Below are 24,692 nucleotides of genomic sequence, written 5' to 3' on the forward strand. Positions count from 1 at the left end.
GATAGATCAGGTACTGCAGTCTACAGAGATTCCACGTTTCAGAGCTCGTCCTATTGTTTTTGGTTATTGCCAGATCTCTGTATGTGCGCTGATTACTGCACGCTGTGTTGCCTGATTGCCAGCCATAACAGTACAAGGAGCCCCCCAATGATTCCCAATAGAGGGAAAAAAGAAATCCTGACATCATTTTTTTTTCTTAGCTCTGTCTTCAGTCTTTTTTTTCCCCTAGACATTAGAGTGCTTCAGGACACAGCTGTGGACATGGATATTCAGGCTCTGTGCTCCTCAATGGATAATCTCGTTGTAAATGTACAAAAGATTCAAGATACTATTGATCAGAAATCGATGCTAGAACCAAGAATTCCGATTCCTGATTTGTTTTTTGGTGACAGAACTAAGTTCCTGAGCTTCAGAAATAATTGTAAGCTATTTTTGGCCTTGAAACCTCATTCTTCTGGTAATCCTATTCAACAGGTTTTGATTATTATTTCTTTTTTGCGTGGCGACCCACAGGACTGGGCGTTTTCTCTTGCACCAGGAGATTCTGCATTGAGTAATGTTGATGCATTTTTCCAGGCGCTGGGATTGCTTTACGATGAGCCTAATTCAGTGGATCAGGCTGAAAAAAATCTGCTGGCTTTATGCCAGGGTCAGGATGATGTAGAAGTATATTGTCAGAAATTTAGGAGGTGGTCAGTACTCACTCTGTGGAATGAATCTGCACTAGCGGCCTTGTTCAGAAAGGGTCTCTCTGAAGCTCTTAAGGATGTAATGGTGGGATTTCCTATGCCTGCTGGTTTGAGTGAGTCTATGTCCTTGGCCATTCAGATCGGTCGTCGCTTGCGCGAGCGTAAATCTGTGCACCATCTGGCGGTATTGTCTGAGAGTAAACCTGAGCCTATGCAGTGCGACAGGACTATGACTAAAGTAGAACGGCAAGAACACAGACGTCTGAACAGACTGTGTTTCTATTGTGGTGATTCTACTCATGCTATTTCTAATTGTCCTAAACGCACTAGGCGGTTCGATAGCTCTGCCGTTATTGGTACTGTACAGTCCAAATTCCTTTTGTCCATTACCTTAATGTGCTCTTTGTCATCGTATTCTGTCATGGCGTTTGTGGATTCAGGCGCTGCCCTGAATCTGATGGATTTGGATTATGCTAAACGTTGTGGATTTTTCTTGGAGCCTTTGCGGTGTCCTATTCCGTTGAGAGGAATTGATGCTACACCTTTGGCCAAGAATAAGCCTCAGTACTGGGCCCAGCTGACCATGTGCATGGCTCCTGCACATCAGGAAGTTATTCGCTTTCTGGTACTGCATAATTTGCATGATGTGGTCGTGTTGGGGTTGCCATGGCTACAAACCCATAATCCAGTATTGGATTGGAACTCTATGTCGGTAACCAGCTGGGGTTGTCAGGGAGTACATGGTGATGTTCCATTTTTGTCAATTTCGTCATCCATTCCTTCTGACATCCCAGAGTTCTTGTCGGACTTTCAGGATGTATTTGAAGAGTCCAAGTCTGATGCCCTACCTCCGCATAGGAATTGTGATTGTGCTATCGATTTGATTCCTGGTAGTAAATTCCCTAAGGGTCGTTTATTTAATTTGTCCGTACCTGAACACACCGCTATGCGCAGTTATGTGAAGGAGTCCCTGGAGAAGGGACATATTCGCCCATCGTCGTCACCATTGGGAGCAGGGTTCTTTTTTGTAGCCAAGAAGGATGGTTCGCTAAGACCGTGTATTGATTACCGCCTTCTTAATAAGATCACTGTTAAGTTTCAGTATCCCTTGCCATTGATTTCTGACTTGTTTGCTCGGATTAAGGGGGCTAGTTGGTTTACTAAGATTGATCTTCGTGGTGCGTATAATCTGGTGAGAATCAGGCAGGGAGATGAATGGAAAACGGCATTTAATACGCCCGAGGGTCATTTTGAGTATCTGGTGATGCCGTTCGGACTTGCCAATGCTCCATCTGTTTTTCAGTCTTTTATGCATGACATTTTCCGTGAGTATCTGGATAAATTCTTGATTGTTTACTTGGATGACATTTTGATCTTCTCAGATGATTGGGAGTCTCATGTGAAGCAAGTCAGAATGGTTTTCCAGGTACTGCGTGCTAATTCCTTGTTCGTGAAGGGATCAAAGTGTCTCTTCGGTGTGCAGAAAGTTTCATTTTTGGGGTTCATCTTTTCCCCTTCTACTATCGAGATGGATCCGGTTAAGGTTCAGGCCATCCAGGATTGGACTCAGCCGACATCTCTAAAAAGTCTGCAGAAATTCCTGGGCTTTGCTAATTTTTATCGTCGCTTCATCTGTAATTTTTCTAGCATTGCCAGACCATTGACCGATTTGACCAAGAAGGGTGCTGATTTGGTTAATTGGTCTTCTGCTGCCGTGGAAGCTTTTCAGGAGTTGAAGCGTCGTTTTTGCTGTGCCCCTGTGTTGTGTCAACCTGATGTTTCTCTTCCGTTCCAGGTCGAGGTTGATGCTTCTGAGATTGGTGCAGGGGCGGTTTTGTCACAGAGAGGTTCTGGTTGCTCAGTGTTCAAACCATGTGCTTTCTTTTCCAGGAAATTTTCTGCTGCTGAGCGTAATTATGATGTGGGCAACCGAGAGTTGCTGGCCATGAAGTGGGCATTCGAGGAGTGGCGTCATTGGCTTGAGGGTGCTAAGCATCGCGTGGTGGTTTTGACTGATCATAAGAACCTTACTTATCTTGAGTCTGCCAAGCGCTTGAATCCTAGACAGGCCCGTTGGTCGTTATTTTTTGCTCGTTTTGATTTTGTGATTTCATACCTTCCGGGCTCTAAAAATGTGAAGGCGGATGCTCTGTCTAGGAGTTTTGTGCCCGACTCTCCGGGGTTATCTGAGCCGGCGAGTATCCTCAAGGAAGGAGTCATTGTGTCTGCCATCTCCCCTGATTTGCGGAGAGTGTTGCAGAAATTTCAGGCTAATAAACCTGATCGTTGTCCGGCCGAGAAACTGTTCGTCCCTGATAGGTGGACTAGTAAAGTTATCTCTGAACTTCATTGTTCGGTGCTGGCCGGTCATCCAGGAATCTTTGGTACCAGGGAGTTGGTTGCTAGATCCTTCTGGTGGCCATCTCTGTCACGGGATGTGCGTGCTTTTGTGCAGTCCTGTGGAATTTGTGCTAGGGCTAAGCCCTGCTGTTCACGTGCCAGTGGGTTGCTTTTGCCCTTGCCGGTCCCGAAGAGGCCTTGGACACATATTTCGATGGATTTCATTTCTGACCTTCCCGTTTCTCAAAAAATGTCGGTCATTTGGGTGGTCTGTGATCGCTTTTCTAAAATGGTCCATCTGGTGCCCTTGGTTAAATTGCCTTCCTCCTCTGATTTGGTGCCTTTGTTCTTCCAGCATGTGGTTCGTTTACATGGCATTCCTGAGAATATTGTTTCTGACAGAGGTTCCCAGTTTGTCTCGAGGTTCTGGCGAGCCTTTTGTGGTAGGATGGGCATTGACCTATCTTTCTCCTCGGCCTTCCATCCTCAGACTAATGGCCAGACCGAACGAACCAATCAGACCTTGGAAACATATCTGAGATGTTTTGTTTCCGCTGACCAGGATGATTGGGTGTCATTTTTGCCGTTGGCTGAGTTCGCCCTTAATAATCGGGCCAGCTCGGCTACCTTGGTCTCTCCATTTTTCTGCAATTCTGGGTTCCATCCTCGTTTCTCTTCAGGACAGGTTGAGTCTTCGGACTGTCCTGGTGTGGATTCTGTGGTGGATAGGTTGCAGCAGATCTGGACTCAGGTAGTGGACAATTTGACCTTGTCCCAGGAGAAGGCTCAGCTTTTCGCTAATCGCAGACGCCGTGTGGGACCCCGACTTCGTGTTGGGGATCTGGTTTGGTTATCTTCTTGTCATATTCCTATGAAGGTTTCCTCTCCTAAATTTAAACCTCGTTTTATTGGTCCGTATAGGATTTCTGAGATTCTCAATCCGGTGTCTTTTCGTCTGACCCTCCCAGACTCCTTTTCCATACATAATGTATTCCATAGGTCGTTGTTGAGGAGATACGTGGCACCTATGGTTTCATCTGTGGAGCCTCCTGCCCCTGTTTTGGTGGAGGGGGAATTGGAGTATATTGTGGAGAAGATTTTGGATTCTCGTGTCTCTAGACGGAAACTCCAGTATCTGGTCAAATGGAAGGGTTATGCTCAGGAAGATAATTCCTGGGTTTTTGCCTCTGATGTCCATGCCCCAGATCTTGTTCGTGCCTTTCATGTGGCTCATCCTGGTCGGCCTGGGGGTTCTGGTGAGGGTTCGGTGACCCCTCCTCAAGGGGGGGGTACTGTTGTGAATTCTGTGGCTGAGTTCACTTCTGTGGTCACAAGTGGTATTGCAGTCTCTGGGCTTCCTCCCTCAGGTGTTTTGGTGAGCTCGTTGGCTGCCTTGCTATTTAGCTCCACCTGAGTCTGTCTTCCTTGCTCCTTGTCAATGTTCCAGTGTTGGATCTGAGCTACTGCATCTTTCCTTGGGCCTGCTGCTCTGCTAGATAAGTGCTTCTAGTTTGTTTTCTGTTTTTTCTGTCCAGCTTGCTATTATCTTTTGCTGGAAGCTCTGAGAAGCAAAGGGGTGCACCGCCGTGCTGTTAGTTCGGCACGGTGGGTCTTTTTGCCCCTTTGCGTGGTTTTCGTTTTAGGGTTTTTTGTAGACTGCATAGTTCTCTTTGCTATCCTCGCTCTGTCTAGAATATCGGGCCTCACTTTGCTGAATCTATTTCATTCCTACGTTTGTCTTTTCATCTTGCTAACAGTCATTATATGTGGGGGGCTGCCTATTCCTTTGGGGTGTTTCTCTGAGGTAAGTCAGGCTTGTATTTCTATCTTCAGGCTAGTCAGCTCCTCAGGCAGTGCCGAGTTGCATAGGTTGTGTTAGGCGCAATCCACTGCTGCTTATAGTTGTGTGAGGATAGATCAGGTACTGCAGTCTACAGAGATTCCACGTCTCAGAGCTCGTCCTATTGTTTTTGGTTATTGCCAGATCTCTGTATGTGCGCTGATTACTGCACGCTGTGTTGCCTGATTGCCAGCCATAACACATCACTGTTCCATTTGCATCCAGCAAGTCCAGTCTGCTGTACCATTGGCTTTGGTCCGTTTTGTCCATCTGGACCTTCAGCTTAGAGAATTCACCTCACCGGGTGAGCCCATAACAATCTAAGAGGATAAGAATCATGGAAACTATACTCTTTAACTCTGGTAGTTCCTCGCTAAGAAAGCACTGGTAGCATCAAAACAAAACAGAAACTGAAAGCACGCAATAATATTATTCAGAAACTGCAGATCCTCCTGGGGTTCCTCCACACCTGTCTTGCGAACATCTACCCTTGCCTTGGTGTACTCTACCGCAGAATATTGTGCTCCAGTATGGCTGAATAGTTGTCATGTGAATGCAATCGACAATCAGTTGAACAGCTCTATGCGCATAATTTCTGGTGCTATCCGACCTACGCCCGTCCATTGGTTACCTGTCTTGACCCATATCGCACCTGCAAATCTGAGAAGACAAAAACTCCTACTTAAAGAATACACCAAAGTAGTGAATAATGAAAATCTCCCAATACATCAAAATATCCAAGATGTTCAAAAACAGCGACTGAAATCAAGACATCCACCCATCCGACCCGCAATTACCCTGTATGAACATGATTTCAATTTAGAAGAGAAATGGCGTGAACTTCGGGTCAGTGCAGTAGACGACGGTGAGCCTCAAACGTTTCCTCACTTTCAAAATCCACCACCAGGCTTCAATCTGCCAAGGAAAACCTGGGTCACTTTGAATCGTATCAGAACAAACTTTGGTGTCTGTGCAGATCTTATGCATAAGTGGGGAAAATCTGACTCTCCTGCCTGTGACTGTGGAGCTGACCGTCAAACAATTCAGCACATTGTTGGGGAATGTCCCCTCAGATCTTCTACTGGTGACAAGAATGATTTCTATGCTGAAAATGACAATGTTATTGCATACATAGAAAATCTCATCCGACTCTGATTTCTGTTCCTTTGTTCTTTTCAATCACTGTTTATCATTTATGTATTTTTTTAATATGATGTTTAAATATATGTTCATACGATTAAATAAATCAAAACAAATGTGAAGCACAGAGTTGGGCAAGATCATGAAGAGAATTACTATAATGGCTTTATTTGTTGAATTTTCAGACACGAGCTACAGTGAGATTCACTCAAAATAGTCCCTGAATTTTCTGTAATTAAGTTCGCTAGGATGAAGCAATTCGATTGAAACGACGCGCTACGTGATCCTCTGTAAAAGGAGCTTCAAGCAGGCCAGGATGCCTCCACGCTCTTGCATTTGAAGGAATACGTCCAACGGGCAATTGGTGCTATTCCCCTTATCTCTCCCAATCCCCCGATATGCTTGCCGATACGATTAGGAACATGGCGTGTCTTGTCGAAATGTGTCTGGCAGAAGACGGAGATCACATTCAGCATTGCATGGGATGAAATTAATAACAGGTCAAGGCATGTAGCATGTTTTTGGGGTTCAGATTGCTTAATCCTAGCAGAAGTGACCACAGAGTATTGGGGGTCTCTATCGAATGAATCTCCCTGTACTTTCCTGTACTCTTACGAGCATTGATCGTAATGCTCTGAGATCACTGTGGGCACATCCAAAGAGTCCAGGCTACATTATGAATGTCTCCAATTATTGCTCCAACCACCTCCTCCCCACTAACAGCCAGGACTACTGGACATCTGCGCCTGTCTCAGCAGCCGCCCCCCTCCATGTGACATATAACATAATAAAAATCAAATAAGCCTTATTTAATAAGGCAAAGATCACAATATGTAGGAATGTAACCTTTTTCTCTAAATCTAATATTTCCTTTGTGCTATATGCTTACATGATCTTATTTACCATTTAAGCGGAAAGAGTAAGGGAATGTAATGTTTTCATCGAGGACAGTGGAGTTTCATGTGAAAGAAACACTAGAACAAGAAGCGTTTTGTCTCCGTTTCCCGCAGTCTCATAATGACTCCAGAGATGCCATTTACATTCAGACACTGTGCTTCTGACTTGCTCTTGGCTATTTCTCCAACCATTTCTCCATGTAAGTATTTTATAGCCTTTTTATTTGATGTGTATTTAGGTCACCCAGGAGCAATTTTCCAATATATTAGGACTATTTCTCATTCAGAGAATTTGTTGCGTACGTATGAATGGGTGGTATTTATAACTGGTTTTAAGATTTCTATAAAAAAAAATCTGATATTGCATAATATGGCTGTAAGTAGCCTATTAGTAGTGTTGTAAAATGTTATATGCAGTTTTGAGTATAATAGTTTGGGGGTAATACTGATTTTTAATTTGATGGGAATGATTATTACAAAATCATTTTTGTAAAATAAACGTAATGGATGTGGGGAACTTTTGATTTCTAGAAATTATACTGTGATATATTAAGCTATGTCATTGGATATCGATGGAGTTTATTTCATCCATATATTATGAGTTAATGTAAATTTATCTCATATTAATCATGGGAGTGTGATGGTTGGTACCGTCTACCAGGCATCAAGAGCTGCATCTGCCAATTAATGGCCATAGACGAGGAGGCTCTTCTTTAGGATTTGGTTGAAATTAAAAATAAATCCATCAAGTTCTTCTGTTTGATATTGACCTTCCTCCAGGAAAACCCATAATGAGATTATAGACCGCTAAAACGCTGAAGCAGAGTTTTTCTTCACTGCAATATTCTGATAGAAGTTTATCTTTAACTTACAGAAATCTATAATTGTATACCTTGGTTGGTTTGCATAATAACAGTTTTGAATATTCGGATATATTTTTGGCATGTTTTTCATCTGGTAGACAATTCTGTTGCACACATTAGGCATACAATCAATCCTCCCAAATAAAAAGTGCAAAAAAATTGACAGTATTAAAAATAATTTTTATTGAAAATAATACATAATAAAATAATATATTCATCATATATAGCTGATAAATAGGAGCACACATGATGGTATTTATAAGACAACCCAATTAATATAAAAATTAATAACCTAATACTTATAATGTGATAAATCCTCAAAACAAAAATATGGAAATTATATATGACCACCATAATTCATAACAAATAATAACACAATATATTTTTAAGGAGTGTAAACACCGCTCATAAACGGTGCATCCACAGGAGCAAATCTAAGCGTTCTTAGCACATGTCCCAACAAGGCGATTACAGGTTCAGTCCTCTCCAGCGTGCAGAGCATTCGAATGATTCAATAAATTAACCTGGGCAGGGTTAAAGGGAACATGGTGTAAAATAACTCAATTAACCTGCAGATATGGAGTTAATCTGCAGATTTATAGCGTTCTGACAACTGTACCGAGAGCCCCACTGCCGCGAGGAAATTAACTTAACTCTTCCCAGCAGCATTCAGCTTCCAGTCATAGGGGTGGCACTGATACGGTTTCAGTCACTGCTCTGTGTATAGAGCGTGGCGGGTGTAGCCGCTTCCCTGGCACTGACTGACAGTCGATTCTAATGCTGAGCTGGCTGTCAGTCAGTGCTGGGGGGTGCGGTTACAGCCGCCGTTCTCTATACACAGATGGGTGACTGAAACCGTGCCAGTGCCACCCCTATGGCTGATCGCCGAATGCTGCTGGGTCATTGTTGTGTCGCCAGACTGCTGTAGCCCCTTAGTATTACGTTACAGTGGACATTTGCTCTGACAGAACAGTAATGGCTGCAGCGAATCGGCGGCCTAGTGACACACCAATGTCACGTGACCTGTTCAGAATCTCTGGCGATATTGACAGAAAAATAATAAAGTTACGGCTCTTTGAAGAAGGGGAGGGAAAAATGGCACATCGCTCGGCCATAAAGCGGTTAGGGAGTTAAGCAGGCCTATACATCTCCATGGCAACAGACCATAAAAACAAACCTTGCGCAGTCTGATTCTACCGTCCTACTTCCTTCAATCTTATTAATAACCAAAAAGTAGCAAGAAGATGGCAGACAGAATAGGATGTCTAAGTGTAGGATCAGACTGCAAATAGTTTGATGGTCACCATGCAGGCCGATAGATCTGCATAAAACCTGTTCAACAAAACAGATAGGAAATACTTGACAAAGTTGTTTTGCAGAGTTCCTTTATTTTTCATTTTAGGAGCATTGGGATAATAACAAATGTGATTGCATTAGTGGCCTTTTAACAAAAGCCAGTCTCCTCCACTGTTTTTTAAGCATTTCTGAAAGCTAAACAAAAACATGTATGTGTTGCCTATAGTGACCAATCATAGTGGAGCTTTCATTTTATTACAGCAGTTTAAGAAATTAAACCAGAGCTGTGATTGGTTGCTTCTGTCTATAAGACGGTTTTCTTTGAATCAGTTTTGATAAAGAATTTTCTATATTGAAAAGAAATCTGTCACCTCCCCGGGACGTATATGACCTATTAATATGAGCATAGAGGTAATAGAAATATTACACTAGTCCTACCTCTATGTCTCATATTATTGTTGCTGAGAAATATATTCTTTCTATATGCTAATGATTTCTTCCAGGCTTCGGGGCGTACAATGCCTGGAGAAATCCCTGCCTCCTGTCCTTACAATACTACAATTACAATACAGCGCCCACAGAAGGGAGGATGAGGTATATATTTCTGAGGGAGTGCAGGGCGCAGGCGCGGGATTCCAGGGTCGTAACTGACACTGATGGGAGGGGATAATATTGTAATGAGGACAGGGTGCAGGGATTTCTTCTAGGCACCACATGCCCCAGAGCCTGGAAGATATCATTAATATAAAGCAAGAAAATAACATTTCTCCGCAACAAGACCATTAATATAAGGCATATAGGTAGGACTAGTGTAACATTTCTATTACCTGTATGCCCATATTAATAGGTCAGATATGTCCCGGGAGGTGACCGATTCCCTTTAAGTGTTTTCTATGCCATTTTCATCAAACAATTTTGAGAAATCAACACCCAGATTTAAAGAAAAATGAATCAATTAAATATCACATTTTTGAAAGAATTTTTTGAATTTGGCAAATTCGAACAAATAACATTTCACTTCCCGTTTATCACCTAAAATAGCTGCCATTATTTTACATATTGCAGAAGTTTACATCAGCCAGAGAAGGTTCACATGACCTAGGGTGGGCTTCCCCATAATGCCTTGCATCTATCACATCACATGGTATAGCACAACTAATCCGAAGAAATTGTCCTAGCCTGTATAAAAGCAGAGGCAGGGAATTCAGCAGCCATATTGTGATCAATCGCAATAGTAAGAGGACGTCACTGCTCACAGCTTAGCCATGGAGATAGGGAGATGAAGCCATAAAACACGGTAGAAACTGGACAAATAGTGTGTGACATTGGAAAAGATTAGTGTGTGAGGAAAGTGCTATATACATTTTTCAAAACATGTAGGTTTTGACATACTTTTGAATCGTGAGTTGATTCGAACCAAATAGAATTTCCTGGGGATATTTGGTTGATCTTGCCATTTTTTTGAAAAGATTACTCATCTCTCCACAGAGTGCATCAGTGCAAATTACTGGTCATTTAGATTTCCATCTATCTGTGTCTATTTGTAAAATTTTTTAGAATTTGCTTCAGGCCCAGTGTCCGACTAGGGTGCCATCGGGCCATTAGTAACCAACTCCAGGGCCCCACTTTTCAACTACATGCAAATTTGACATTATCCTCAATCATAAATTTATATAACAATGAACTGGGCAGATTGTGGCCCACCAGAGGATTCTCCTATTCTCCTGTGGGCCAGTCCAAGCCTGTACCGGCCTCAAAGTTGTTGGCAAAAATTTAAGCCAATGAAAATGATGTGGAAAACTCATCATACCGCACGATATGAGCATTTTTTGCTGAGATGCTTCACTTTAATAACACTGGGAATATGAATAAATTAACAATCTCATTTCTGTATTGTTCCCTCTGTAACTGTAATGTGATTTACCAGCTTTTAGGCTTTCTGTGACTGAAGATATATTGGAGAGATGAATCCTAGCCAAAAAGATATTGATGATAAAGGGATATAATGTACAAGCCGCTCTTCTAGCAGACGGGAACTCTTTCCTATCTCATCCAGCTTACATACACATGGAGGATCATTGTGGAGCAGCGAACCTTCAGGCGGTTACCACTCAGGTATTTTAATGAGAGATTATTTTTTTTAAATAGATTTGATGCAATAAATGTATATAAAATGCAAATGTGCTGCAAAATCCAGTTAGACGACAATTTGCCCGGCCTTTCCGAAGTACATTGATCCCCAGAGTAGACACTAACGCAGAATTTCCCCAGTTGTGATTTTTGCAGAGGACGACAGCCAAGTGCTTGGGCATAAAGAGATGTGTGGGGTGGTGACAGCTGAACTATGTGACCAAACTTGAAACTTATGCCAATGTTGGGCATGGTTTTTCTTTTGCCGTTACTATGTCATGGGAGGATTAAAAAAAAATAGGAATGCTCAAAAAAAAAAAAAAAAGACTTGCAGGACTACAGCAGGGAATGTGATTTGCAGCTTCCATTTAAAGCAATGTGTGTTTGCATTAGTGCAGTGTTGTATTATCACTCTTAGAAAAAAATACCTATTGTTTAATCCGGGTTTTTTATGCTAAATGCATTGATTTATTTTTAAATTTTAGATTATTTATTTATTATTATAGCGTCATTTATTCCATGGTGCTTTACATGTGAAGAGGGGTATACATAATAAAAACAGGTACAATAATCTTGAATAATACAAATCATGACAGGTACAGAAGGAGAGAGGACCCTGCCCGCGAGGGCTCACAATCTACAAGGGATGGGTGAGGATACAAAAGGTGAGGGCAGAGATGGTCATGCAGTGGATTGGTGGTTACTGCAGGTTTGTAGGCTTGTCGGAAGAGGTTCCTTTTGAAGGTTTCCATTGTTTCTTCTTTTTCTCATATTATGATCTGTATAAAAAAAATCCAATAATTTTCACACTGACGACTAGACCTAATATTAGATTCATACTTCCCACATTTACATTGGCAGCTATAAATTGACTCAGACCTTATTTGTTTGTGTAGATGTATTACTTGTTCGTGCTTCAACGTGTGGCAAAGATCATTATGCAGGGGGGAATGGGTGAGCTCTGAACATCACCCATTGTGAAAGGTGTATCATGAGTTACCCACTGTGTATCGAGGTGTTACCTTTAGTTGAAAACTAATCTATACAGGAGGTGTGAGTCTGGTATAAGACCTTGTGACCAAAGGGAAAACTACAACTACCTTTTTTTTTATTATTATTATTATTATTATTTTTTTAGTAAATAGTGATATGGAAAATAAAAATAAAAAATGAATATTTAAAAAATAAATATTTTCTTAGAAACTTTAAACAATATGCCATTTTCTGGTGATACCTTGCATTAAAATAGATCTCATAATAATGATCTGGTTAAAACACTATTTACCATATATGGCTACCTTTAGGATCAGAAAGTTCTCCTCAGTACTTAGCAAGAGGCAGCTATAACCATGCTTCGCCACTGACTGACTGCCGGCTCAGCACTGATGCACTGGAAAGTCGGCTGTAACCACACCCCTGCACTGACTGACAGTTGGCTCGTCCATGCATCAGAGTTGAGCTGGCTATCAGTCAGTGCCAGGTTTTGGTTACAGCCGCTGCTTACTATGTATTGAGCTGTGACTGAAGCACAGACCTATATAAGGCCTCCCAAAACACACACCTGGTTTTGGTATTAAGACTTTCTACTAAGACTGACAGTTTTGTCAGTGACTTGTCTGCAGTCCTCAGGAGATCTCGTGGCTGTCTGTGGTTTCCAGTTCCTCAGACCTGTCTGCGGTCTCCTGGATGTCTCCAGTCTGCCTGCAGCTCCAGTAACTCTGCTACCTGTCTCTGGCCCCCAGAATGTCTCCTGTCTGCCTTCAGCTTCCAGTAACTCTGCGGCCTCCAGGACATCTCAAGTCTGCTTGCAGCTTCCAGTAACTGTGCTACTTGTCAGTCTCCAGGATATTATCCTGTCTGACTGCAGCTTCCAGTAACTTTGCTACCTGTCTGCAGTCTCACTGATATCTCCTGTCTGACTGAGGCTTCCAGTAACTGTGCTACCTGTCTGCGGTCTACCAGACATCTCTTGTTTGCCGGCAGCTTCTAATCCCTCTGCAACTTGTCAGCGGTCTCCAGGATGTATCCTGTCTGACTGCGGCTTCCGTAAATTTGCTACCTGTCTGCAATCTCCCAAACATCTCTGGTCGGCCTGTGACTTCCAGTAACTCTGCTACCTTTTTCTTGCGTGCAAACCCTGTAAAACCCATGGCTCATGTGCCCACCCGAACCTTTTTGATTGAGGATACACCTCACTTGGTGAGCCCCTTTTTTGTTAAACAGATTAACCTCATATCTGTAGATTAATAGTATTTTTTGACATTACCGTTTCCTTTTAAGCATAATCCATCTCTAGCAGCAGAGCCTAGACAAATTACTGATAGTAGAGGCAAGGTTTTATTTTTTTGCTCCTTCCCTGATGTCTCTTTTACATGAATTTCAGAGAAACAGGCTTTCAGTTTGGAGCAAGCAAGCCAATATGCAATAGTAGGCACAATGTATGCTGGGAAGTGAGGTAAAAAAAAGTTCCCGCACTCTTGGTGCTGATGAAGAGGATCACCCACTCAAAAATTGTAGATTGAAAGTTATAGAGGATGAGAATCCAGATGATTTGGGAAAATATTAGACTAGACAAATAGCATTTTAACATGTGTTTTTATTACTAGCAGAATTAATTATATGCTTTTATTTTTTTTAGTCTTGTTCTGCACAGCAGAATAGTAGCAACCAAATAAAGAATACTCAATCAGAATTCAGGAGCAAACTGCAAAATCAGACGCTTTGCTTAGAACATGATCCTGAGGTTGGGAAGAGTATTATGGCAGAGGAACCAATAAGGAAGACTAAAGCTTTGTTAAAGTAGGTAATTTATGTTCTCTTCATTACTTGTGACCTCTGTTATAACTGACATCTGGGCCCAAATTCATCAAAGCGTTTTTGCTCCCTAAATGCGACTTTTGTCATTTTCATCCAGCTCTGCCAATATGTCCAGAGCTGGGATGGGGAATGGTGACACCCACTCATCTAATTCATGATGAGCTGTGGCATGCTTTACGCCAGGGGTGTCAAACTGCATTCCTCGAGGGCCGCAAACCATGCGTGTTTTCAAGATTTCCTTAGCATTGCACAAGGTGCTGGAATCATTCTCTGCAGGTGATTAAATTATCACCTGTGCAGTACAAGGAAATCCTGAAAACATGACCTGTTTGCAGCCCTCGAGGAATGCAGTTTGACACCCCTGCTTTACGCCACAAATCTTACTTCAGATTGTGAATCATGCGCCTCTGATGCCAACATGCCCCCTCATGTTCCCCCTGAGGAATCAGGACAATTGTTTTTCCAAAGATTACTCGACTAGCCATCCTGAAAAGACTAGATAAGCAACCAGTTTATTAAAATTAGTTGGTCGATCATTGACAGATGCTAAGGAGGTCACCGATACTTTCTTAAATCTTGTATTTTAATTTTTTGATATGTACAATGCATCTATTCAGCTACTTGTTTAACAAACGATCATTTGATGATCAAAAGGCAAAGAAATTGCACTCAAAGGATAAAGTGAAAAGTTCTGCATGTCACTAGGGCATTTTTAATGGAAAATCAATAATTTGGAGTAAAGCACAGAAATTTGCTGATCTTGAAATTACAATTTTTAGCACTCCTAAAGACATCATAGATTCACCTTTAAACAGCCAGTGTAGTTTTATCAAACTTTTCATAAATCAATAGTACAACTGTATCTCCCAACCGTCCAGGATTTGGGGATAGGTCCCAGTAAGTCTGGGGTATGTCCTGACTTCAGGTGCATCTATGTCCTCAGGACACAGACGTAATTGAATTTGACGGTGGAGCAAAAAATCATCATATCCCTCCTTCACAGCTCAGTCTATGTACAGTAGAGACTCGGGGTCCTGCCAAGACTTTAAGATCGCCTGACATTATCAGGCCATGTAAGGCTATGTGCACCTAATGTCTTTCTTTCCTGGAGCATCTTCTTTGGCATAATTTTGGTCATTTTTACAGTAGCTTTTCTGCTGGCATCTTTTCTTAAAATGTGTGTAAACTAGGGAGGGACTTCCTAAAGGAAGCCACCTGAAGAATGGGCAGGTCCCGTCTTTACGCTGCTTTGCGGGATTTGAAGCCTAAAGTAGTTAAAAGAACTTCAAGAAGACTTGAAGATATGAACAGCAAGTTGTTTTGACAGAAAAAAGAATACCGTATGTCCATTTGTTACGGAACCCCACCGCACCAAGAATATGTTGTGCAGTTATATATATGTATAATAGGTTCCAGGTGAGATGCATGTCCCTAATGCATCAGCCCACAGGATGCGCCCCTGGGCAGAGAGGACAAGATATTCCCCTTTTGACCTTCCCCACCTTTGTAATTCCCACAGTAAATATTGGCAGGCTCCGGCCACCTGTGGCTATGGTAATGTATGTCTGGCCTGCCAGATATATATTCTGTGTCCTGTGAGTAAAGTGTTGGCAGACTGGAAATACGTGGAGAAGCAGTGATCTTTTATATGCGCCCATGTAATCAAGGAATTCCAGCCAGCGTCCTTCATTCTGACTCCAGCCAAAGCAGAGTGGACCTCCTGAAACACGGGGTGGTACTGAAAGAGGTACTCCAGCACGGCAGACCCCATTACACCATTCATTTTGCTTTTTCAGGTGGATATCAGGCTGAATCAAAGTGCAAAAAACATTTATGTACATACTCTAACTAAGCAGTAGAGATTAAGAGCAGGACACAGGCAAGGGAGCAGCGTGTGTATGTATATTGTGTGTGTGGGGGAATCGTACCTTGTGTGAGGGAATGTACTGTGGGGTACACACATACTGTGTGTGGGGGAACGTTCTGTGGGGGACATTATACTGTGAGGACATAATTCTGTGTGTGGGGGGATGTATTGTTTTTGGGGAGAGTTATACTGTGTGTTGGAGAATATACTTTGTGGGCACCATACTGTGTGTGGTGAATATACATTGGGGGCTTCATACTGTGTGTTGGGGAATATACTTTGGGGGACATCATAATGTGTGGTGAATATACTTTGGGGGCTTCATACTGTGTGTTGGGGAATGTACTTTGGGGGACATCATAGTTTGTGTTGGGAATGTTCTGTGGGTGACATCATACTTTGTGTGGGGTATATATTGTGGGGGCATCATAATGTATGTGGGGAAATTAAGTATGTGTTAATCATACCTTGTGCAAGGGAATGTACTGTGGGGTACACACATACTTTGCTTTGTGTGGGGGAAAGTTCTGTGGAGGCATAATTCTGTGTGTGTGTAGGGAGATGTTTTGGGGGGAGCATCATACTGTGTGTTGGGAATGTACTGTGTGGGCACCATACTGTGTGTGGGGGAATGTACCTTTGGAGGACATCATAATGTGTGGGGGAGAATGATACTGTGTGTGGGGAATATACTGTGCGGGCACCATACTGTGTGTGGGGCAATGTACTGCAAGGGGGCATCATACTCTGTGTTGGGGAATGTTCTGTGGGTGACATCATACTTTGTGTGGGGAATATATTGTGGAGGCATCATAATGTGTGTCAGGGGATGTACTGTGGGGAGTATGAGACTGTGTGTGGGGGAATGTATGGGGGCATCATACTGTGTGTTTAGAAATGTATGGGGACATCATACTTTATGTGGGCAATGTACTGTGGGGGGCATCATAATCTGTGTCAGGGGTTGTACTGTGGGGAGCATGAGACTGTGTGTCGGGGAATGTATGGGGGTATCATACTGTGTGTGGGGAATGTACTGTTGAGAGGAATCATCATAATGTGTGTGTGGGAAGGTCCTCACTGACTGAGAGAGTACTAGAAATTGCAGATGCAGGCTGCAGAGGTGAAAAATTACATTTCATATAATGATAGAAATAGTGTTATTCCTCATGTACACATGACAGCTTATTCTGACGAGCTATCTTTTTCAACAAGTATGCTTTATGTCTGAGTCTTTACATATTAAGATAAATTAAGCTATCGTAAAAACGTTTACATTGTCTGCATTATTGAAGTTGTGACAAGTCATTTGTGTTCCAACTGATTTTCATAGCTGGAGTTTATTTAGTTTTTATTTCTGTAAGGAAATTTAAAAAAATATATATAAAAAAAATCTGCAATGCACACACTGGTTTTTATTGGCCATATGTATGCAGAACGTGTCGGTTATATGTGTATGTTTTATACCATGTTTATTTTTTTCTGCACAGACTATTTTATTTTAAATCAAAGTAAGTTTCAGACAAATGCAGCAGGAAAAATATGATAATAGTGATAATAGTAACACATTAACAATAAAGAGAACGAGAGTCTGCACAACTCCTGTTTAATGTTTTCTTTAATATTTCAAAGGTTAGTGCAGAATTTTGCACTTGATTTCGAGAAAAAAATTGGAGGATCAGGGCATCAAGTGGACACCCTGGAGTTATCAAGTGGTGCAAAAATCAATCGAATCTTTCATGAGCGATTCCCATTTGAGCTGGTGCAGGTACAGATATATTCTTATTACGATTCATTAATTCAAGTTACAGAATAAAACCATTTACATGATTGGGATTCTTGCTGCAAGTGTATTGTTAACCCCGGATCATATTTAATCTCCATTCATCAACATTTTATTTGGATGCTTATGACTGAATGTATAATTAGCTGAATTTTTAAATACGTGAACCAATGGCCCTGAGAGTTTAACCCTTTCATGGTCTAAAAAAATTTTTTTTTTTTTTTTCGCTTTAGTTTTTTATTCTCCTTCCTCCAGGAGCCATAACTTTTTTTTTTTTGCTCATTAACATAGTCATATTAAGGCTTGTTTTTTTATAGGACGAGTTGTAGTGTTCAATGACACTATTCACTTTATCATGTAATGTAAAGAAAAATGGGAAACATTCCAGGTGGAATAGTAAAAAAAAAAAAAAAATGCAATTCCGCCATTGTTGTTTTGTTGTTTGTTTCTATAGCATTTATTATGTAGTAAAAAAAAAAAGACTGGGCATTATAATTTTTCATTTCAATAAAAGGTACAGAGATGTTAAACTTATTATTTTATATATATACATATACTGTACATAGGCGGACATACAGTGGCAGGTAAACGTTTGGGCACCCCTGGTCAAAATTATTGTTATTGTGAACAGTTAAGCAACTTGAAGATGATGGAATGAGCTGTAAAAGGGTTAAAAGTAAAGATGATACATTTCCTTTGCATTTTAGGCAAAAATTACATTGGGAAAATAAGTATTTGATGCACTGCCAATTTTGCAAGTCTTATCACCTATACAGAATGGAGAGGTCTAAATAAAAACCAGAACATCACATTGTATGATTTTTAAATAATTAAATTACATTTTATTGCATGAAATAAGTATTTGATCACCTACCAACCAGCAAGAATTCTGGCTCTCACAGACCTGTTAGTTTTTCTGTAAGAAGCCCCCTACCCTGCACTCAGTACCTGTATTAATTGCTTCTATATGAACTTGTTACCTGTATAAAAGACACCTGTCCACAAACTCAATCAATCACATTCCGATCTCTCCACCATGGCCAAGACCAAAGAGCTGTCTAATTTTGTGCAGGGACAATTTTGTGCAGAGACAAAACTGTAGACCTGCACAAGGCTGGGATGGGCTACAGGACAATAAGCAAGCAGCTTGGATAGAAGGCAACAACTGTTGGCACAAATATTACAAAATGGAAGAAACACTAGATGACTGTCAATCTTCTCGGTCTGGGGCTCCATGCAAGATCTCAGCTTGTGGGGTAAGAATGATTCTGAAAAGGTCAGGAACCAGCCCAGAACTACTCGGGAGGACCTCGTCAATTACCAGAAGAGAACTGGGACCACAGTCTCAAAGATTACTGTTAGTAATACACTACACCGTCATGGATTAAAATCCTGCAGGGCACGCAAGTTCCCCCCTCTCACGCCAGCACTTGTCCAGACTCGTTTGAAGTTCGCCAATGCTTATCTGGACAATCCAGAGGAGGCATGGGAAAAGGTCATGTTGTCAGATGAGAACAAAATAGAATTTTTTGGTATCAACTCCAGTCACTATGTTTGGAGGAAGAAGGATGAGTACAACCCTCAGAACATCGTCCCAACCAGGAAGATTGGTGGGGAAAACATTATACTTTGGGAGTGTTTTTCTGAAAAGGGGACAGAACCAGTGCATCGTATTCAAGGAAGATTGATGGGTCATGTATGGCGAGACTTTGGCCAACAGCCTCCTTTCCTCAGTAAGAGCATTGAAGATGAGTCGTGGTTGGGTCTTCCAGTATGACAATGACCCGAAACACATATACAGGGCAACTAAGGAGTGGCTCTGTAAGAACCATTTCAATGTCCTGGGGTGGCCTAGCCAGTCTCCAGACCTGAACCCAATAGAAAATCTTTAGAGGGAGCTGAAACTCCATGTTGCCCAGTGACAGCCCCGAAACCATACATATCTGGAGAAGATCTGTATGGATGTATGGGCCAAAATCCCTGCTGCAGTGTGTGCAGAGTTGGTGAAGAACTGCAGAAATGTCTGACCTCTGTGATTGCAAACAAAGGTTTCTGTACCAAATATTAAGTTCTGTTTTGTATCAAATACTTATTTAATGTGAAAAAATGCAAATTAATTATGTAGAACTCATACAATGTGATTTTCTTTTTATTTTTAGATTTTCTCACAGTTGAAGTGTACCTGCAATAAAAATTACAGACCTCCCCATTCTTTGTAGGTGGGAAAATTTGCAAAATCAGCAGTGTGTCAAATACTTATTTTCCCCACTGTACATATATTTTCATTTTTTACATTTATAATATTACAAAAAGGAAAATGGGCTAATGCAAAAGTTTGGGCACCCTGCATGATTAGTACCTACTAGCACTCCCTTTTGCATGTATATCAGCTTGTAAATTCTTTTTGTAGCCTGCCAAGAGGCTTTCAATCCTGGTTTGAGGGATGTTCATCATTGTTCCTTGAAAAATTCTTCCAGCTCTGTGAAATTCCTGGGTCGTCTTGCATGCACTACTATTTTGAGGTCTAGCCACAGATTTTCAATGATGTTCAGATCAGGGGACTGTGAGGGACATCGTTAAACCTGTAGCTTTTTGCCTTTTGAGGTCGTCTAGTGTGGATTTTGACGCGTGCTTGGGATCATTATCCATTTGTAGAAGCCATCCTCTTTTCAACTTCAGCTTTTTTACAGATGGTGTTATGTTTGCATCAAGAATTTGTTGAAATTACATTGAATCCATTCTTCGCTCTATTGGTGAAATGTTCCCTGTACCATTGGCTGCAACACAACCCCAAAACATGATTGATCCACCCCCATGCTTAATTGTTGGCTAGATGTTTTTTTCATTTTTCTCCACACATACCTTTGATCCTTGTGGCTAAAGAGTTCTATTTTCACTACATCGACCCACAAAACTTGTTTCCAAAATGCATCAGGCTTGTTTAGATGTTCTTTTGCATACTTCTGACTGAATTTTATGGTTAGGATACAGAAGAGGTTTTCTTCTGATGATTCATCCATGAAGGCGATATTTGCAGGTGTCTCCGAATAATAGAACAATGTCTGCCACAGTCTGCTAAATCTCTCTAAAGGTCTTTTGCAGTCAAGTGAGGGTTCTGATTTGCCTCTCTAGCAATTCTATGAGCAGCACTCATTGAAATTTTGCTTGGTCTTCCAGACCTTATCTTGACCTACACTGTTCATGTTAACTGCCATGTCTTAATGACATTTCGAACTGAGGAAAGTGCAACTTGAAAACGCTTTGCTATTTTGCTATCTTATTATAACCTTCTCCTGCATTGTGGGCCTTCACCATTTTCATTTTCAGAGTGTTAGGCTGCTGCTTAGAAGAACCCTTGGCTGCTGTTTTTTGGCACAAAGTTAGTAGAGCCTGGGTTTTTGTAAAGCTGGGAAATTTGCATTACCTGCCCTTTCTGAACCATGATCGTGAACAAACCATAACCCTAACAGCAGAGGTGTAGCTAGTGTTTTGGTTCAGGTGGGCACCTAGCGAGGTAACTCTGATTACGACTATGGTAGTGCGCTGTAATAGTGGATGTAGGGAAACTTCAGCAAATGACTGTGCTGTTACTGAAAATAATCTCTATACAAAGACCACCACTGATATTACTGCCATATGGTGACCATATAGTGGTAGATACCAGTGCTGCAGAACATATAGGAGATTACAGTGCAGTTATGGATAGTAACTTATAGATGTTGTTCTTTTAGATGGAATTGTTCACTTTTCACGTCTTTTCCATCTGGCCCAGACCGACATGACAACTTCTTCCAGTCAAGACTTGGCTGAAGAGATTGCACCAACGTCCCTTTTGACTTCTCACATTTCCAGAACAGTCCCATCTATTCCCAACCTGCACAAACTCCTCATCCCACTCATACCCCAATGTTGAGCCTCTGCTGCCGTATGTGTCCCTATTACTGCACCTTCTGTGTGGTATTGTGTGCCCTCTAGATGGTAAAACAAACCTCTAGACTAGTGACGGCGAACCTTTTAGAGACCCAGTGCCCAAACTGCAATCTAAAACCCACTTATTTATCGCAAAGTGCCAACCCGGCAATTTAACCCGAATACTGAGGTTTTAGATTAGATTGTCTAATCAGGGTTTCAAGTCTTCTTCTAATCATAGCTTCGTGCATTGGGCGACCGGTTTTGAGGCCTTCAACAAAATGGTGCCGAAGGCGGCACATGTGCAAATCGAGATCTCAGCTCAGGGACGTCTTCAGTAACCCAAAATCAGGATCTGCACATTTCAGATGTAAGGGCATGCAGCTGAAGCCCCCTGCTGCCACCATCTTGCTGCTTATATATAACCCTTGTGTTTTTACTTGCTGATCTCTTACTGTTGCTAAGTGTAATCCGTTTCCTGCAGCAGAGACCCCAAGTCTACAGGAAGTTAGGGGGTAGATCTTTGTCTCGCCGCTCTCACTTTCCTGACTGTCACAAGCATAGCAGAAAGCGGCATTTCTATTCATGTTTGACAAACCATTGGAAAGTTGCAGGCGCAATACTGGGAAGTGACGGAAAGGAAGTTCCTGCACTTAGTGTGCTGACAGAATACTGATAAAAAGGAACTATCAACTCAAAATAGATGACATGTGACAGAACAGGAAAATTATTACATATTAGACCGGTATGTGCATCACATTAGACTGGTTTTTTGCATTAAAAGTAATTTTCCCATTGTTGTGGGGGATGAGGGCAGCATGACATTGTACGTGTTTTTTGTGAGGTACACTTTAATGATTTTTGATGAATTCTTCATGCTTCCAATATATTTCCTATGTTTTTCATTCTATTGCAGACAGAGTTTGAGGAGAAGGATCTTCGACGAGAAATTAGTTATGCGATCAAAAACATTCATGGGATCAGGTATTTTTGGAATCTTTGTGTAATAAATGAGTTTAATAGCTGTAACTGTTTATATACTTGGAATATGACTTCTCCTTATGTGTTTCCTTGGAAAGTCTATATGAACAGTATAAATCTGCTCTGTTGGGCTGGTCAGACATGAGATACGGAGTGGCAGGAATGGCTGTGTTTTTTTTAGAAAAATTCCATATGTGGCCCTCGATTTCTGTTTGCCTGAAACTCTGGAAATGAAGAAGCACCAAGGTGTGCCTGGTTTGCTTCTAAGAGAAAATTGGATTAAAATTGGATATCCTCCCTCCCTCCTTCTTCTACTGACTTCTTCTGGTGTCCCCGACCAGTTTCCTGTCTTCCTCTTCTGGAAGCGGTCAACTGACCGCTGCAGCCAATCAGTGGATGTGTAGCTGTGGCTTGTGCAGTGAATATAATGGTACATTGTGGCCTATTGAGTTTACAACGATGCACAGACTAATCTCACAATACAAGCAGCTAAATCATGCCGGGAACTGGGAAATACGGACAATTCTGCCAAAAAGTACATTCTGCATCCCCTACAGAATGCAAAAATAATTTTTGCAGCCCAGATAAGTGCATACAGAGGGTTTTTTTTTTAAGCGGTTAAAAACATCAAGTTTCCTAGTAGAAGATGCTGAGGGAATGCTCCTTTTTTAGGATTTTTAGTTTTTTCCTTTTCTCAAAGTGGTTTGAAGGCATTTGCCTTTTTTTTTTTTAGTCTTATTAATGGACAGTTCCTAGTTTGAAGCAGATTCCAACAGTAGAAGCGTCAAAGTGACATGCACTTTTCTTTTCTCCCACAACAATTTTTCAAAACAATAAGCGGAAAAAAAAACACTCACAAGACTGAACATATGAACAGCAGCAAAGTGGTATTACAATAGAAACGATTAGGAAGAGTCTTTCAAGTGTTTTTGAGCTATTTTTCATATGGGTTTGTAGTAGAGCCCCTCCGAAAGACTTTTGTGCCCATGCCCTTATAATACATACATATAAGCATGTCTAGAGCTGCAGTTCTCTTGAACAAACAGCAGGAGGCAGCAGCAGTTTTGATAAATTTTGTACTTTCCGACCACGTCTTTGTCCTGGAAAATCTGAAATGTGCACATTGAGTAATAGCTGTGGTAATAATTAGTGATGAGTTAACGTGCTCGGATAAGGTGTTATCTGAGAATGCGCGGGTGCTAAAAAATTGTCTTTGACGTGATCAAAAAATATGTTCGAGTCCCCACGGCTGCATGTCTCATGGCTGTTAGACAGCTGCAACACATGGATGGACGGCCTGTTTGTTAGACAACCCCTGCATGTGTAGCGGCTGTGGAACTGCCATGAGCCATGCAGTCGCGGAGACTCGACCATATTTTTCGAGCACGCCACTCGGTTAGCACACGCTCAGGTAACTCCTTATCCGAGGGCATGTTTGCTCATGACTAGTAATAATATAAACTATATACCTCAGTGTGTTTTAGTTTTGTGCATCTTTCATTAAACTTGGGGAAAAGGCGCTATAACTATATTCAGAGTTACAGTAACGAGAGTGGCTCTAGCTCTGGAGAACCACAAATGCCAGTGATTTCAGCGTGCACCATGTAGGGATTGTATTCTCTGGTGGTGGCTCATCTGGGAAACTGAACTCATGCTTCCATGGGACTCTACTGAACACAGCCCCTCAATGACTATCCGAGCAGTAGGACGCCTAATGTGCATCGTCACCTTTATAACCCAAAAAGGAAATTTCTGAAGTGGACAATCCCTTTAATTTTGCGGAAGTCCAGCAGTCAAATAACTGGAGTAATTCACAGACCTTCCTCGCTTCCTATCTGAGCAGGTCCATGGCCATTATCTAGTGTTGTCCTGGGATGTCGAGCTATCACAGATCAGGAGAGCAGAAAAAATAATTGGAAATATGGGTGATAGTGTCCTATTGGGGTATGTTCATATGCAATGTGGTTTATTGCTGGGATTATGATAAAATTATGGCACAATGCTGCAGTTTTGCTACAATATTGCCATAATTGCAGTGAAGAACCTCGTTTTGATACCCTAAGGTGAACTTTCGAGCTTAGTGGGGTTTTTCTCTTGAAAGCAATGTATAAAGGAATGCTGTTAACTGAACTCTCTATAGC

At 41.5% G+C, this 24,692-nt stretch overlaps 1 protein-coding gene across 1 annotated transcript in view; it reads left to right on the forward strand.

Moving 5' to 3' along the window:
• Nucleotides 1–24,692, forward strand: part of DNM3 (dynamin 3) — a 481,981-nt gene that overhangs the window by 2,573 nt on the left and 454,716 nt on the right. Inside the window, exons 3-6 of the mRNA XM_069737623.1 lie at nucleotides 5,384–5,715; nucleotides 13,833–13,993; nucleotides 17,511–17,646; nucleotides 22,487–22,554. Of these exons, the coding sequence (XP_069593724.1) occupies nucleotides 5,384–5,715; nucleotides 13,833–13,993; nucleotides 17,511–17,646; nucleotides 22,487–22,554 (697 nt within the window). The remainder of the gene's footprint in view (nucleotides 1–5,383; nucleotides 5,716–13,832; nucleotides 13,994–17,510; nucleotides 17,647–22,486; nucleotides 22,555–24,692) is intronic.

The sequence above is a fragment of the Ranitomeya imitator genome, chromosome 8 (genome assembly GCF_032444005.1).
Source record: "Ranitomeya imitator isolate aRanImi1 chromosome 8, aRanImi1.pri, whole genome shotgun sequence".
Lineage (NCBI taxonomy): Eukaryota > Metazoa > Chordata > Amphibia > Anura > Dendrobatidae > Ranitomeya > Ranitomeya imitator.